Source organism: Pelecanus crispus, chromosome 11 (assembly GCF_030463565.1).
Source record: "Pelecanus crispus isolate bPelCri1 chromosome 11, bPelCri1.pri, whole genome shotgun sequence".
Lineage (NCBI taxonomy): Eukaryota > Metazoa > Chordata > Aves > Pelecaniformes > Pelecanidae > Pelecanus > Pelecanus crispus.
In genome coordinates, this window is record NC_134653.1 from 38,891,970 (window position 1) to 38,908,521 (window position 16,552).

A 16,552-nucleotide genomic window follows, 5' to 3' on the forward strand; every position below is an offset into this window, starting at 1 on the left:
GTTCCATTTTTTGGACTTGGTAAGTCATCAATATTATTAAGATTTTACTGAAGGCTACTCCACTTACATGCAATCTATTGTACTGCCCTCTCACAGAAGTTCACTTCAGTTCCCAACTATTTATAAAAAATAGCTTTTATAATAAATTTTGAAAAATTGGTTCAGTTAAGAATCACAGCTTTAGTAAACCTTTTAAATTGTTACCTGCTGCCAGATGCGACTGGATTGGAACAAGGCAGCACAGGAATACAATTCCTGCTCTCAAAGGATGCTAAATAAAGATCACTTGTGTTTTCGTATGTTCACTTTAATTTTAACAGAATGCTTTGCATTAACAGTTTGGTTTCCTTCCACCACCCACAAGTAACATGGCTGGCACAGATTCATGATGACCTGTGCTCTGTCATGCAAGACGCACTCTACACCCTCAGCATAAGGTACACAGATACACACGCACGCACCTGTGCATTTGAGGAAAGGCCTCCTTTGTGCCAGCAGAACACTACAGTTTCCTGCAGACACGAACTCTTTGGGGTACAGTCTCCAGCCCACTCTTGCCTTTGCAGCATGACAAGGGCCTTCAGGAATTATGATAATATCCAAAACAGACTACTCTGATCACTACACCTCCCTTCTTCCCCTGGGGAATGAGTAGAAAGGAGCCTTACACATAAGCTGCTTCCCTCTTTACTTGAAAACAAATGAACTAAAGAACAGCATGTTTTTGATGGGTCACAGAGCTCCTCTCCAGTTCACAGCTTACACTGAATTTTCTACAATTTCAGAACACGTTCTGGATTGTTTCCCTCCAGAAATAAAACAAGAATTAACGGCAGTACTCACAACTAACTATAAAATACTAGCAAAACTCTAAGTAGCTTGGGAAAAATGCACCTGATGACCTCATTATCTTATTACCCCTGGATTTACTTTGTTCCCCTCATCATCGCAATCGGAAGCTCACAAAAATGCACAGGTGTCTTTTCACAGTGCCCAAGTCTGCATTACATAGGGAAACATCATCTCCTGCAGCGGCCGGGTGAATGCCCAAGCTGCTACAGAACCAGTTAGCTTTTCTATGGTCCAGAAATGCTACGCAGTACCACTCTCTTGGCAGGTAAGGTGTTTGCTGCGTTAGGAATTACAGCCCCAAACAGAGGAAGACTGGACCCAAAGGCAAGCGCAAGCCAAGCTGGGAATGGGCGAGCTTCGTGCTGCAGGGCCCCGCTGCACTGCCCTGCTGCGCCAGCGTCGCCTCCATCCCCGCCTTTGTGAGACACAAAGCTCCGCTACAGAGGCACTGCCTGCATCGCGATGATGCGCGCTAAGGAGCACGTGCCGATACCCCCTTACCGAGGCGCTGAAGCTCAGCGGAGGATTCCCCCGTGCTCTCAGGCACCCCAAACGCCCCCGAAGAGCGGTGAGCCCGCCGGTGTCAGGACTGCATCCCCCCTCCGGCACTCAACGGCACGTCTCCGAAGAGCGGTGTGCTTTGCAAAGCGGGGCAGGCGCTGCCTGACGCCTGCAGGGGGGCGATCCGCCACGCCGGGGGGGGCGGCGGGACCGGGGCCGGGGCCGGGCGGTGCCCGCGCGCTGCGCCGGGGCCGCGTGGGGACAGCGCTGCTCGCGCTGCAGCGCCTGCCAGCCCGCGCGACACACCCAGGGCCACCGAAAAAAGGAAAGCCAAGCCCGGAGCCCGGGAGACGAAGGAGGCACACCGCCTATTTTCCGGCCACGAAAGGGCCGGCCCCGGGCTGAAGCGCCGCCGTGCCCCGGCAGCGGGGCCCCGGAGCCAGCGCGGCGGGGCTGCAGCCCGCGGGGAGCCCACCTACCTGCTTCTCCTCTGCGGGGCGGGGCGGGGCGGGGCGGATCGGCGCGGGCCGGGCGGCGGCAGCGGGGGAGAAGAGGAGAGAAGAGGAGAGAGTGAGGCGGGGGGGATGCGCCGGGCCGCGGGGCGCAGCGGCCGCGCGCCCCCGCCGCCTCACCTGGGGTGGCCAGCTTGCTCTTGTAGCGCACGCCGGTGCTCATGGTGCCGCCGGCCGCCCTGCCTGCCCGGGAGCGGCGCTGGCGCCGGCTGCGTCTGTGCGCCTGTCCGTGTGTCCGCCCGTCCGTGTGTTCGTGTGTCCGTGTGTCCGCCTGTGCGCGCGAGCGCGTGTGTGCGCGCCGCCAGGGCCGCCCCGCCGCCGCCAAGGGGCGGGGCCCGCCCCGGCCCGCCAATCACCGGGGCCCGCCAATCGCGGGAGCCCGCCCCGCCCGGCGGCCCCGCCCCTCGCCGGAGGCACCTGAGGCGCCGCGGCGGCCTGCAGCCGCCTGAAGGCTCCTGGGCGGGAACGCGCCGCCTGAAAACATAACCACAAACGGAGCAAATGGGAAGCGCGTTCCCAGATCCAGCATCCCAAAGTGCAGTGGGGAGTCCTGGATCGCACCGCAGCCCTACTGCGCAAAGCGGGCCTGTGCGCCGTGTTGCCATTAAAACATCTTCAAGAGGTGATAGGGCAAGTTACCTTGGGCAAAAGCTGTCAGCACAGCTCTTTAAAGGCAGGAGAGGGCTCAAATGCATTTTAAGCCGTCCAAAGGCAGGAGCAGCACACGCGTTAAGCACAGCTCACAGGAACCTCAACTCAGCAGCGAAGGAGGGAGGAGAGGGGGGTGCGAAGCCTCAGGACACCCAGACCCTGGTCCTTCCCCGATCCCCACAGCTGCAGGGAGGGGTCACGTCTTCCACGTTTACAAGGACATGTAAATAGTCAAGACTTGAAACTCTCCTGAACACAGGACAGGATAAGCTTGGCACGGCGACAGCTGCAGAAGTGCAAGGACAGTTCCCTACTTTGGAACAAAAAAACCTGACACCGATGCCATAGCACTGACTTTTCAAATCCTTGTAGTCACCACAGCATTTATCTTGCCATTTCTTCCCCCTTCTCATTCAAAAAAAATCCCTCATATCAAAACAAAGAGACACTTCCAAGACCAGAGGTTGGCAATCCCAGGCATGTATGTTTTAAGAACCCATTAGCTTGTCCTGAGTTCACTTTTAGCCATTGATTCAAAGCATTAAAGGAAAAAAAAACAAAACAGGTAATTGTCAGCATATTTGCTTGTTTTTAAATGCTAGAGCCCCACAGACCATTACAGACTACACCACAATTCAAGGCATCAACAAGCCAATCAACCTTTCATGAGTTGTTTCAGCATCTGCCACCGCAGAAGACAGACAGGACTGCAGCCGCCTGGCTCCTTGATCCTGCTAACAGCCACTAAAATAGTTACATACAGGCACTTTGTCCCAGTGCTAGAAAGCATCAGCCCAGAGAAGGCCAGGGTGGAATTCAGAAAAAGGGACCTATCTTCCATGGCCCTGGCACTGCCGACAGATGGGGGTGGAAATGCAAGGTTGGAAATTAGGCTCTAGCCAGAGTCCTCTCCAGAGATCTTCACAGTAGCAATGACTTGGCTTAGCAACTGCGTTCCCCCATTAAGCTGTGAAATGTTTTAACAAAACCAAGTTCAAATATAACTGAAGATTAACATCAGACAACAAAGAAGTGATAGAAGGCATAAAAATTAAGCCTACATTGAAGGAAAGCACTCGGGTATGGTACCAGCAGAACCACAAGCCCTTCTTGGACTATTATTCAAACAGATCTCAGGTTTTGACCCAAAACTCTCCAGCTGGAATTCACAAGCCAGAAGGAAGCAGCGTCTATCGATCAATAATCAGTATCTGCTAGTAAAAGTCTGTCCACTGAGGCGTCACACACAAGCACTGTGACAGTGACTTTAGGTGCTTTGCTTTGAAAGGAGGGGGGGAACAAAGCTCTGTTTTTAATAAAATTAAAGACTAGATGCTTTTGAAAGCCTGCTTCCCCATTGTCCTAGTTTGCTTTGAAAGACGAAGCGTTCATGTTACCTTTGTTCAGAGAGCTAATCCAATCCAGTATGCAACTAACACATGTAACTAAAAGTCTTGGTTTCTCAGGAGGGGTGTGGCTGTCTGGACTTTCATAAGCACAAATGGACAGCATATCATTAAGAAGGTTGCAAAGTATGACACAAAATTCTGGAGGAAAAACAATAAGAAAGGCACACATAGTGGCCCACAACTCATGAGCAAGTGTTTACCATTAAATCTTTCACCTTGGCCCTCTTGGCAGACATGCTTACAATTCAAATTTTCATAAAACATGAAGAGACTTTGTATGAACACCAGTCTGTCTCTCCATTTCTTCTTTCAAATTCATTATAGCAGCCACCGAGATAACAATGTAATGTCCATTGCATGCAGTTCAACTGCAAACACAAGCCAAACATGCATCCCTGCGATGCAAATAATTTGTTAATCCCATCCTGATTAAACACTCATTGGTAGACAGCAAAATTAGGGCTAATCATTACATGAAAGACACCCCGATTTAGTACAGAAGACAGTGTCTCAATTCCATATTTGCAAAATAATATACGCTTATGCGCATGTAATACATGCAAGACTATAAAAGCATGCAGAAGAGAGCTATACACTCTGTAGTTACATAAAGGAAACCACAACATTCACGAGTTTATAAACTAAGGTGTGTGATTTTCCAAGGTATTTACACACCTAAAAGATGTCAGTAGGTGTCTAATGAACTTTGGGAGAAAAAAGTGGATGCAAAGTCTTGCTACCTTACTTCTAGTTAAAACACTTTTAAAGTTGTTTTGAAATGAAATCAAAGCAGTTTGTATGTAGACAAATTCTAGAAAATGCCTTCATTCCCCAGGGTAAATATCATGATTCCTTTGAATATGCACTGTGCATGACACCATTACAACATTTCATAGATTAGCTTAAAAAAGCCAAAATCCAACAAACAACAAAAACCACCCCAAAAGTCAACATTTTTCACATTCGTACAATTTATTACAAAACTTCAATGAAAATTAGTGTTATGGTATATAAAAAGTTCAGTACATGCCATCGCTCAGCTGACAGATAAAAATGCCTGTGACAAAAATTCTTGCAGTCAGTACTTGAGACCTAAAGACAAATCTTCAGAGGCATCCACAGAAGTTGTTGGCATGCATAGTGTTTATGGTATGTTAAGGCACAATGATTTAGAAAAAATTAGCTTCTTTGCATCACCGGTGAATCAGTGTTTTGTACACTTTTTCATACATCACACAAATATAACCCACCAGAGATGAAGCTTCAAAAGTAACCAAAGCACAAAGAAAGTTATGAAAAACTGATACGATACACAATGACTTAAAATAGCAAGTGAAAGTTATGATACTGTGCAAACACACATACGTTTACTGTAAACAGGCCACAAAATCTTTTAGTATTAATCACAGAACTGTTCAGAATAACCTAGCAGATACACGATTAACTCCTTAAACCCACCACATCGACTAGTCCAAACAGCGTACTCTATTCGTTTCAGTATAAAAGGGTATAGGAAGGATAATAAAACCACATTTGTAAGTATGAAGACAGTGTTACCAAAAGAATCAAAAAAGATATAATATAACTTGATTAACATCGAATATATAAAACAAGCCGGTTTACAACACAATCTTCAGACTTTGTGTTTGTTTTAACGCAGGTCTTGATCTGCGGCATCCAGCTTTTGCATTTGAACATTACCATTCGGTCAGAGAAAACAGAGCACCCATCCACTTAGAGAACTGTATGCTGCTGCGAACAAAAGTAGAAAACAAAGAGCATTAGAAGGACAAACTCTCAGCACTGTCAGAGTGTTTGGGGCAGTCTGAGCCCCTCCAAGCAAAGCCGCGTAATCTAGGGGAACAGAGCATTACAGTTACTGCATCACAGGGACCTGCATTAGAACTACATCAGCTGAGTCAGATGCTGTTTGGTCCCAAATAGTTATCACAAACGCCTAGCAAGAGCACATAAATGAGAATTTATTTTTAGTTACATACTTTCTTAAGCACCCACACCCCCCTCCGTCTGCAAGAGTACAAGAACTGCGTTACAGCTCATCTCAACCGTAATGCACACAAGAAACCAACGTCAGCCTATTACATGAAGCATTACTTCTGGTGAAGAAAACAAAACCCACTTATCTAAACAGGGCTAAAAGTAAGCAGCAAGTTTGGTGTCATGCACAAACAACTTTTATGACAGTGCTTAGGTAAAACCGGAAAGCAAACAGATTTTTTTTTCAAGCATTCACACAGTAGTATTCATATGGCTGAAAGAAAGGATACTGGTCTGTAATTTCAAAAATAACTACCAGTTTTGCATGTCTCTGTAGCTCCTTGCTACTCAAAAAGGCTGCTACAAAGAAAGCAAAATTCCAGCTTTCCCTGAAAATCAGGCCCTGCTTAAGAAGCTGTGTCAGATTTGGAACTCAGGAGACACCTCAGATTCTCCAGTCCTGAAAATACTCATTCCCAACAGGAAAAAATAGCTTAATCTGAACATTTATCTGGATGGAAGAAAGAAATATGCTAGAAAACACTGTTGTGCCACCTCACTTGTACAGTGCAACACTCATCCAGACTACACTTGCTGACTACAGTTGGGATAAGGAGCAGGGAAAGCTGACAACAGGGTCCTTTGCTCTTCGCCGTTTTCACAGTGGGAATTCCGTTCAATACACAATTAGTTAACATTTTAAGGAGGCCATCACTTCCCATAACAACCAGAACGAGCAAGCCAGCATTAAGACTTTAAAGCCAGAGTCCATACATTGCTAACCAAATTCAATACTCAAATTCAAAGTTAACCTGTTGTGCTACACTGCTACTTCGAGTATGAAAGAGAAACTAAATGTCTGCCATTGCCTGCCTAACTCTAATCTGTTACAGAAGATACCTCAAGAGGAAGCCATAACTGATGTTTCAGACTCACAAAAAGACTAGAATTTCCAATAAACATGAAGGCTCAGATTATAAGCACAGCTGTGCACTGATATTACCAGCATTAGCAACACTATGTCCACATTTTATATGCTCACAGAACATACTTGGGCAAAGTATGTTTATGCATTTTCAGTGTGGATTCATTTCACTGCTCTTTCTTCCTAATTTCCTTATGGGACAATATTTTATGATACACTAGGTTGATACTGTTCTTTACAAATTTCATCTCCAGTTTTATTAGACTAACCTTACAGTCCCCCATACTGCTCTCACCAATACACAGCTTTAATAAATGCCTCCATCTCCATGTGAATTCATACCATTATTTAAGAAAGACGATACATTTCTCCAGTATGCCATTAAAACAAAACTTGCTCAGTAAGTAGTGTAACTAGCACTACCTACGCCTGCGCCCTGCTGCACATGGTCAGACTGCTCAGAATCCTGCATTTGTAAAGGTTTCAAAAGCCTTGGGAAGGAATGGGTTTGCCGCCCCCTCAGCTGCTTCCAAGAACACCACTACAACGCAGAGCAACTTGACATCTCTTCATGTACACTTCTGAATTCCTAGCAAGAGAAATTTGTTTTATAAGCAGTTATATTTTCTCATTGACCTGAAGTCTTTTTCTTCAAATAGCACCCATTTTATGTTGTAGCTACAGCCCTTTGAGTGTCCAATCATTAGCAAGAACTTTGAGAAATGGCGTCTTTCCAAAAAGAATGAGTATTGGGTGACACCAATGTCCTGTTGTTAGCTAGTTTTGACTCATTTTGTCACTCACACCCCTAATATTTTGGGTTTCTGGTATTTCAGTCATCCTCTGACTTCACTGCTTCAAGTTTGTTCCCTTTCCTTTCATAGTCTGTAGTAACACCTTATACTTCCCCATAGCAATTGCCATCAGTCAGGTACATACTAAGTTACAAAACTCGCCTTTGAACTGCTTTCCAATGTTTATCAGTTAATTTAATATGCTAATAGGGTTAATATCCACTGAGTCATATATACATACCAGGCTCCAAGGTCTAGAGCAGTAAGAAATGTTCCTCTGAAAAATGTTTATTTAGCAAAAGGTGGCCTGAAGTATTTACTCCCGTGACACCATGTCAGGCTTTGGCATGGACCTGGTAAGTCTGTGTACTTCACTCCTCAGGCCCACTAATGCCTGAGGAATTCCGGCGGCAAGCACCTCTTCTCACCCGCTGCATCCCATATGCATCCCACAGCTGTACTGGATGCAGCAGTATGTCAATGAGATACAGGAAGAGGTGGAATGTGTCATTCCTGGGTAATCAAGCCTCTCAGAGGCAGAGCACAAGGTGCTACTGCACGTATTCACAGAAATTGAGAATGCCACTGTAGCCACTGCACCGTGGACTTCATCTTTCCCAAGGCATTGATACATTACTGAAAAGTAAATAAATATATTTCCACTCACACCTGACATTTCCCCACAAAACAAGATTTCTGCAATGACCCGTTAGGAATTTTATATCCTCTCTATTTTATATTCTCTGGGATCACTTGGCAAAAATTGAACCAGTTTGCATTAATCCATTTACTGACAAAATTTATTGATACAGTTTGGGCAATTATGTGACAAAAACAGAAAAACTTGCTATTGGGTGTTTCTATCTTTTTCATTTCATGTTTTGCAAACCTTGAGTCATTCCTTGGAAAGTTTTTAAGTCTGCAAAGTAGAAAGTGTTTTGGTTTTGGGGAGGTGGGGGGACCATTTCTCTCTCCTCTCCCCTATAAGCACACCTGTTCTAGAAATCAGTCTCAATGGGAACATGCTTTTTGAGATGCATAAATCCTACAGTGTTAGAAACGACACACCACTATTTCTAAGAGAGAATTTTCCTTACAGAAATAGGTCCTGACAAACTCCTGGAAATTTTGCATACAGAAAATGCAGACAGATAAAAATCCAAGCAAGATTCTTTAAGAGCCAGAATACAGACAATATTTAGGTACACAAAGTTTACAGACCTGACTAATGCTTCAGACTTATGTATCACATTAACGATACATATTTTTTCTGCACAACACTTTGAAGACTACAATTTTAACAAAGTGCTACCTTTTTCCTATTGGGAAGAGTCGCACAACTTACTTTCCATCAAAGCCACAGACTGAGATGCTGTGGAAAAGCCGAGGTCACAACCCAAGTACATCATCTTTTATTATGTTCTACTTACAGTCCAGGAACACAACTGTTTCACCAACTGAGAGCAGTATGGACTAACAGGGAGATGCAGGATATTATTTTTAGATGAACAAACTCAAATGAAGGCGTTATTGTTCTATAGATCAAGGATCAAAAGCCATAACACGACTGTCACCTGGCTCTCCGCGCATTATGCACAAGGGCGGGTGGGCACCAGCTACAAGGTGGCTCTTGAGGACCCTGCTAAGATCTTTCTCTACAAGTTAACTTCAAGGTCCTAGGGAGCCACACAAGTTCAGCACTTCAGTTCTACAGTAGCAGAGGAAAACTGACCATTTCTATCAGAAGTCTACTCTTCAAGGGAAAGAAAAACCCATCAGCACAGGGTTTGCTGAACAACTCCACAGTTAGAAGAGCTGAAAAGAGCTGGAGAACGATGGCGCTCTTCTGGTCTGGTTTCTACCCAGAGAAACATCCACTGGCAGTGCCAGGCAGTTGTTCCAAATACTACAAATTTGCCCAAGCTTCACATTTGCTAGCTCTCAATTTCAGCTGCCAAAAACTACAACATGATCTTTACTTCCTCAAATGACATTTCTCATCAGATCAATTCAGCATTCAGCAGCATCGTTTTAGAAGGCTGGTTGCTATGACAGTGCTTTGTGTTGTTCTGTTAAATGATGTCAATTCATTGGTAGAAAGAACTAGCTGTTTGGTCCTTCAGTACTGTTCTTATCAAGAATCAGAACAGTGTTAGTGAGCTCAGGAGGCTTTAAAATACTTGTGGAAATCTTGAGCTATACTAAAAGCATTTTCAACATCCTACAGATATTTTAAGTGCAAGATGCTCGGGGTTTTTTTCTGAACCATAACTACATTTCCAGCTGGCTATATTTGTTCTGCGTAGCCTGGCTTCTGTTACTGGTTTGTCCCAGTATGATCTTGAAGCTGCGTGGAAGACAGACAATCCAGATTTGTAAGAATAACAAGAGGAAAACAGACTGCAAAGAGCTACACTTTCGAAACAGAGAAGGAAAGGGAAGAAACACCCATCAATAACTATTTCATTTGAAAAAATAATTCCAGTTTTTCATAATAGTTGCTCATCTGAGATGGACAAGTTGAAAAACTAGTAAATATGCTGTTTGAGTTACTGCAGGCTTATTTCAAAAGCATTTTGTATTGGAATATCCAAATAAAACTAAATCTGTTTTAGTTTTTAGTAGCTTATTCCACCCCTCCATCTCCGTCCTCTCCAATCCTTCATTTGAACTGTCAAATACAAGAAGCAATAAGCTCCTACAGTTTACAGCAGTCTTGAATTTTAGAAGCAAAAACCTGAAAATTCAGGCTTGTCTTTAAGTCTTTACTATGATTCACATGGACTGCTACAAACACCTCCACGTGCACTGTTTGTACACAGAAGCTATGAAATATTTAGAGGAAACAGACAAAAGCGTAGGTCAACACACCTTTGTAAGGGCTGCTCTCGAGCTCTTAATCACCACATCATGCAGAGTAAGTCTGTACTCACAGGCTTCTGTCAAAAGCTGTAGTTGGCACACTGGTCACTACTGTTTCCAAAATCATCTTCCTTTCCTACTTCTAACCCAGTCTTCACCAATGCTCTTCTTCATTCCCCTTCAGGTTTCTACTTCTCCACAGCAAGAAATCTGTCCATCCTCTTTGGAAACTTTGGACATATTCCCTGCGTGTAATCTTTGCCTTTGTCACTCCCCTTACGCTTCTCTCACTCTAGCCTTGAAAGCAGAGGAAACTGCCTGAAGTAAGTTTTCCCTTTGCTCTTTCCATAAAACCTTTAAAGATGCCCCTATTCAAAAGGGATCAGGCAAACCAGACCTTCCAGCCATCCCATCTGTGGAGCACTTTATAATATAGACTTGTCAGTCTTTATGGCAAGCATTTACATTTAGCACTTCTTAATCATTATGCAATGCCAGACTCTTTCCAGAAAACCCCAAAGCATTCAGCAATCTTCTCCCCACCCTGAAACACATCTGAAACCAGAAGTGGGTATTTCACATATTTGGATATTACCACATTTCATTATCCTACTGTTTACTCTCCGGCTCTTCTCTATGAAGGTATTGACACCATACTTCTCTTTTCCCAAAATATCTGAAAACATCCTTATATCTGTGCTTTATGAAGGGGAAAAAATTTTAAAGGTACTTTTGAAGGAAATCAATAAATATGTATTTATCAAAAAATAAAAAGAGTGAAAAATGTTAATTTTTACAGAAATTATCTATAAAGTTACATATTTTTCTCAGCACAAAGACAAGTAAGGGTGCAAAAGAGCAGTTGGAGGAGAGACTGTACTTTCAGTAGCAGAGCTGATCCTTTAAAAGTCTTGTAAAACTAGAACTTGAGAGATGCTTAAGATAAGCTGTGACAGAACAAAAAGATTGATATCAAGCATATGTAAATTTGTTGGCAGTTTGGTTCTGTTAACTATTGTGTTAATTACAAGTTTCTTGGTTTCTCTGGAAATAGTGAGTTTAGTAAAATACAGCAAATCCATCTGATGGGAATGCTGGAGATTGAAATCATCATTTCTCCTAAACTGCAAAGTCAGTTAACAGGCATGAGAGAAAATTCCCTAAGGCCAAGTTCTAGGTGAGGATTCCTTCTACATGCTGACAGGATCATGCAGCAACGCTGGTTTAGCTGGACTGCAACTGCAGTTCTGACTGTGCATATTAGCCAACAAATTATGCTAAAAGTCTATCAGTCAATATCTCAGGGGTAACAAAAAAGAAGTTCAAAATTCTTTCCTGAAAGCAATCTGTTAAACAGTATGATTTCCACAGCAGCCGCAGAAACGTAGTTTAGCAGATTCCAAAGAAACAGCAGAACCTCCACATATGAAGATCTCATTCAAATCCTTCTCAAATTTAGTTCAAACTAAATCATAACAAGATCATGTGGATGCTTAGTTAAATCTGCAAAGCTCTCCTGCTTAACACATTTAGTGGTCCAAGACATATTCCAGATTAGCAATGTGAAGTATCTACAAAATAACATTTCACTTGGACACACATGAGCATGCTCAGAACTCTGTTTACTTATGTATCCGTGGCTGCAAATTCAGCCTGGGACAAACCATGCTCCCATTTGGTTTTATAAATACCATATCCAGTATTGCCAGACGCTGCGAAACACAGAATGTTGGTGCCATTACTGGCTAACTATTAGTGGGAATAGTGCATCCTGTTAGCCCTCAGATACTGATTTCGCAGCAAATCCAGTATCTAGAAACTGAAGAAAGAGCTCTGAATATATTTGTATCATCTGCCATCCTGTGCTCTCCAAGCAACAACTATGGACAAGACTGTTAGATTTAGGGTGGTTTTTTCTTCTTACCAAGTATCAGTTTAAAGGATGCCATGTGATTAACTGTGATTTGTAAGTCGCAAAAAGAATTGAGCTCCTTTGCAAAAAACAGTAATAATAATTTACACTATGTAAGGTTTCCTGCATCAAACAGCCATTTTCAGAAGCAGTCAGAGTTTGGCCGTATGATAACAAAGTCCCCATGAAAACTTGGGACCTGCAGTTCAGACTAAAATATTTAACAGGATGCATAATTACCAGCTCCTGCCTGGGGAAGTGAGCGCTTTATGTCAGACACTGCTGTCGCATACATTGCATGGTCAGCCACAAAATTATCCTCAATGTTTAGATTTCTAACTCTGGGAAAATATATCTTAGCATAAAAGTTGGAAGACATGATGTGAAGACTCCTCTATCTGCAAGACTTGCAGTTGTGACAGTAAGAAACATGAGTTTGAATCACTTTTTTGCTCTCAAAGATCACAGTGCACATACCAGTAAAACCATCAACATCTGCTTAAATAGGAATATGGTAAATAAGTTTATTCCTTAGAAGGCTTTTTTTTTTTCTTTTAAATATAAACAGGAAGACTGAAGGTTCAAATAAAGGCAACAAAAAAATCTCTTTATTTTAGGCTTGGAATGTTGGCAGCTGCCACAAGGTCATAAGGGATAATATAATCCATTTTATTCAAGCTTTACATTCCAGAAGACCAGTAATCACAACTGGAGTATTAAACTGAAGTATTAAGCAACAAGACTTCTCATATCCTTCTACTTTTTATTCTTGCATTTAAAAGAAAAATTATGCCAGAAGAGCTGCATTCTGAAGAAAGCATGAATATTCACTACAAGAATTTTTTTTCTTCACTCACTCTGATCCCACCTAATGTGTCATATATGACATCAAGGGAGTCTGTATTCAGTACACATGACCAGTTTGTATAAATTTTGTTTGGTTCTTTAAAAAAAACTGCTATAAATTCAGCAGCCTACAAACCCCAAAACACCCTAACTTTTGTTTATATTGTCAAATTAATTTTCTGAACAGCTTTTGCTAACAGAATCAAAGCCAGATGATCCAGAAAATAAGGCACTGAAGACAAGCATTCACAGGTCTTAAACAGCTGGAAAGGTAACATCTGCATAGATCTTTTTTTCTAGTCTACCCATTAACATCACTCAATTTTTTCTGTAAGTACTGTAAAAGCATATCCAAAGTGCAAAATTAACAATAATCAATGTGAAATCTTATGTAAGAGGAGTAAAACAAGTCAGAAAAGTCATACCTGATGCATCCAGATGTTAAGCATCTTAATCATCACCAGGCTTCATCCTCATTTGGGCTTGCATCTGTGCAATCATCTCCTGCATGCGGCGCAGCTGTAAGAGAAAAACCACCCACATGTTTAAAACAATTTCATGAGGAATCCAAAATCCAGGAAACTTTAAATCTTTTTCTTCCATGGCAGAACACAGATCCAATTTGCCTCTTTATAAATTGGAAATGTTAGATTAATTCACATGATTGAAAACTTTGGTTTTCCCATCCCAGATTCTTTAATGCATTACATCTTTCACAAAAGATTTGTAAGAATACTTATAATGTAAATTAAGCAATGAAATCCAAATCTTTTGAAGCTTGCAGACCTGTGAATTAACATTTAATCTACAATAAAGAAAACACGCCCTTTATGTCTGTACAGAGATACACTGCTTGAGTGAGCTGAAGCAGCTTTGTTCTGATTCAAGTGCTCAAAGCATAATATCATGTATGGATACTCGTCTTGTGGCTAACCAGATACTGTTGCTAAAAGTTTGCAGTTAACAGCCAAAGGGGCAAACAGAATTTAAAAACTACTTCAAAAGCAAAACAGAAAGATGTTTACAAAATTTGGAAAGACAGACCAAACATATTAAGCACCAGTATTTTTACATCTAAACAATGACCTTTCCTGGAAATAACTGTTTTCTTAAAAGCATTTTCTTATGACACTTAGAAGTTAATTTCCATCTCATAAAAAGCCAATTATATATAAGGCTTTTTTTTTTCTCCAAAAAATAACATTAATTTAAATAGATGTTCCTAAGAAAGAATAAGAAACACTAATACAGATTTTCAAAATGTATATGCAAAAACCTCTAATTTGGTTTACAAATGACTAGGTATTTCCTTCCAGATGCCATTTGGGAAGCTCCACATACACAATTGCAAGTGCCCTATCTTACAAACCGGAAAAGAAATAGGCTGCAATTTCCATGCACACTGTATAAAATATGAGTCCATCTCAAACTGGAGATCATGTAGTAATCTGAGGCTTGTATAGCAAGTTTTCATTATTCTAAGAATAATTGTGTAGTTTTTAATACATCCAGCTTTTTTCCCCTTTAGGGAAAAACAGATAATTGCTTTCATTTATTTCAGGCGGGGCAGGGGGGGCAGAGCAGGGGGGAACTCTTCAACTCAAAAAGCACTGCTATGTTTAAACAAGTATACTGTATTTTCATCCAGTCAACCACATTAGCTATTGTGATACTAATTACTCCATCAGATTCAATACAAAAGAATCTGTGATAAATGCTTGACCACCTGTATGTGATGCTGAGATATTTGGGGGTTTATATGTTTGGGGGTTTGTTTTTTTTTTTGGTTGGTTTGTTTTGGTTTGGGTTTTTTTTTTAAAGAAAAAAATAAAAGAAACATCACAGAACAGGGAAAAATTAACTGCAGATGCCTGTATCAGTTTTTCTCGCCTGGCCTCAGATACAGATTTGGGAAAGAATAAGAAACTGAAGTGCATAGCCAGAGATAACAGAGCTTGCCTAAAACTAGTTGGCTTATACGCTGGTACCTCTCCTCTTGCTGCAGCACCGCAGGGTTCAGCAGAGGCTAATTCAGGTTCCTGTAACTGCAGCATAGATACACTCCGACAAAAGGAGATTCACACAGGAACAGCGTGAGATACAGCTAAGTCTGTAACGATTATTATATACCCATCTACATCTTTTTGCTAAACACTTAAAACAAAAAGCTTCTGATCAAAAAGATAGCATAATGCTGCAGGAAGGTGGGCAAAAAAAAAAAGCAGAAAGTGTCAGAAATGAGTTGCATTGATTCCATGGTCCAAGAAAAGAGAAAAGTTTCGAAGATCAACTTGTAAAAATATAAGACACCTGGTCTTTTGAACTGCCTCTCTGCAGATTTACCATCAGAATAAAACCAGCTTTTTGGAAGCTCGCCTACTTGAGCTTTCCCTAGAGCACTCCAAGCTGAGCCATGAAACATTCCCAAAATAGAAACCACTCAGTAATCACAGGGGAAGATACTGCTGCACGTGTATTACAGTGACTGCTCAAACGCAGCATTCTGCTAATAGCCAACATCATATTTTAAGACTTAAATACAGCATCAAGTCTCACATTTTCTTAACCTTAATTGATAAAAATATGCCCACACCATGAAAGAAATCAGATGCTGCATATGACTCAAATGTAAGGTAGGACAAGAGCAGTAGGAGGCCTACTCTGCTCTAACATTAAGACTGTAAGAAGATTTTCCCTCTCCATTTTCACAGGGTGTTTTTGAGGTCTACTGGTGGAGTGTTAGTCTCATCCATTATGCCATTAAATAATAGCAAGTTTCTGAAGCTCTTTTAGCATAATTCAATAGAAAAACTTTCAGACACAATTGTCTCCTATGGCCATTAGTAGGTAAGTCGTCACTGAAGTTTCCTTTTCATAAGAAAAGGTTGACACAAAAAAAGTAAAGATAATAAAAATAAAAAAGGTACACCTCAAGCACACCTATCTTTTTCACTGCATCCTGGGCTGCATCAGCATTTTGTTTTGGTTTTTGTTGAGCATTTGATATGCAAACAATGCAGAATGGTTGTTTCCTGCTGTAGAACTGTGGCTTCTCAAGAGCTCTAAGCAAACTCACAACTACCAGTTCCGTAACAGTACTCCTGGCAGACAACCTATGAGTAATGATAGATATCACACACTAACTAAAGGGCTAAAGTTAGAGGTAATAACTGAACTTAGGGAAAATGCACACAAATACCTTGGGGAGAAAATTTTGCACAGTAAAAATCCTGTCAGCTCAAGTATAAAATTAAGACTAAGAAAAAAAAGAAGAATCAAGCTGTATTGTA

At 41.7% G+C, this 16,552-nt stretch overlaps 1 protein-coding gene across 1 annotated transcript in view; it reads right to left on the bottom strand.

Annotated features, from left to right (window-relative positions):
- Nucleotides 1-4,916: 4,916 nt before the first annotated feature.
- The window catches only part of LOC104033045 (septin-2), a 34,564-nt gene continuing 22,928 nt past the window's right edge, over nt 4,917-16,552 (bottom strand). Inside the window, exons 12-13 of the mRNA XM_009485567.2 lie at nt 13,688-13,781; nt 4,917-5,677 (exon numbers count right to left, since the gene is read on the bottom strand). Of these exons, the coding sequence (XP_009483842.1) occupies nt 13,713-13,781 (69 nt within the window). The 3' untranslated portion in view covers nt 4,917-5,677; nt 13,688-13,712. The remainder of the gene's footprint in view (nt 5,678-13,687; nt 13,782-16,552) is intronic.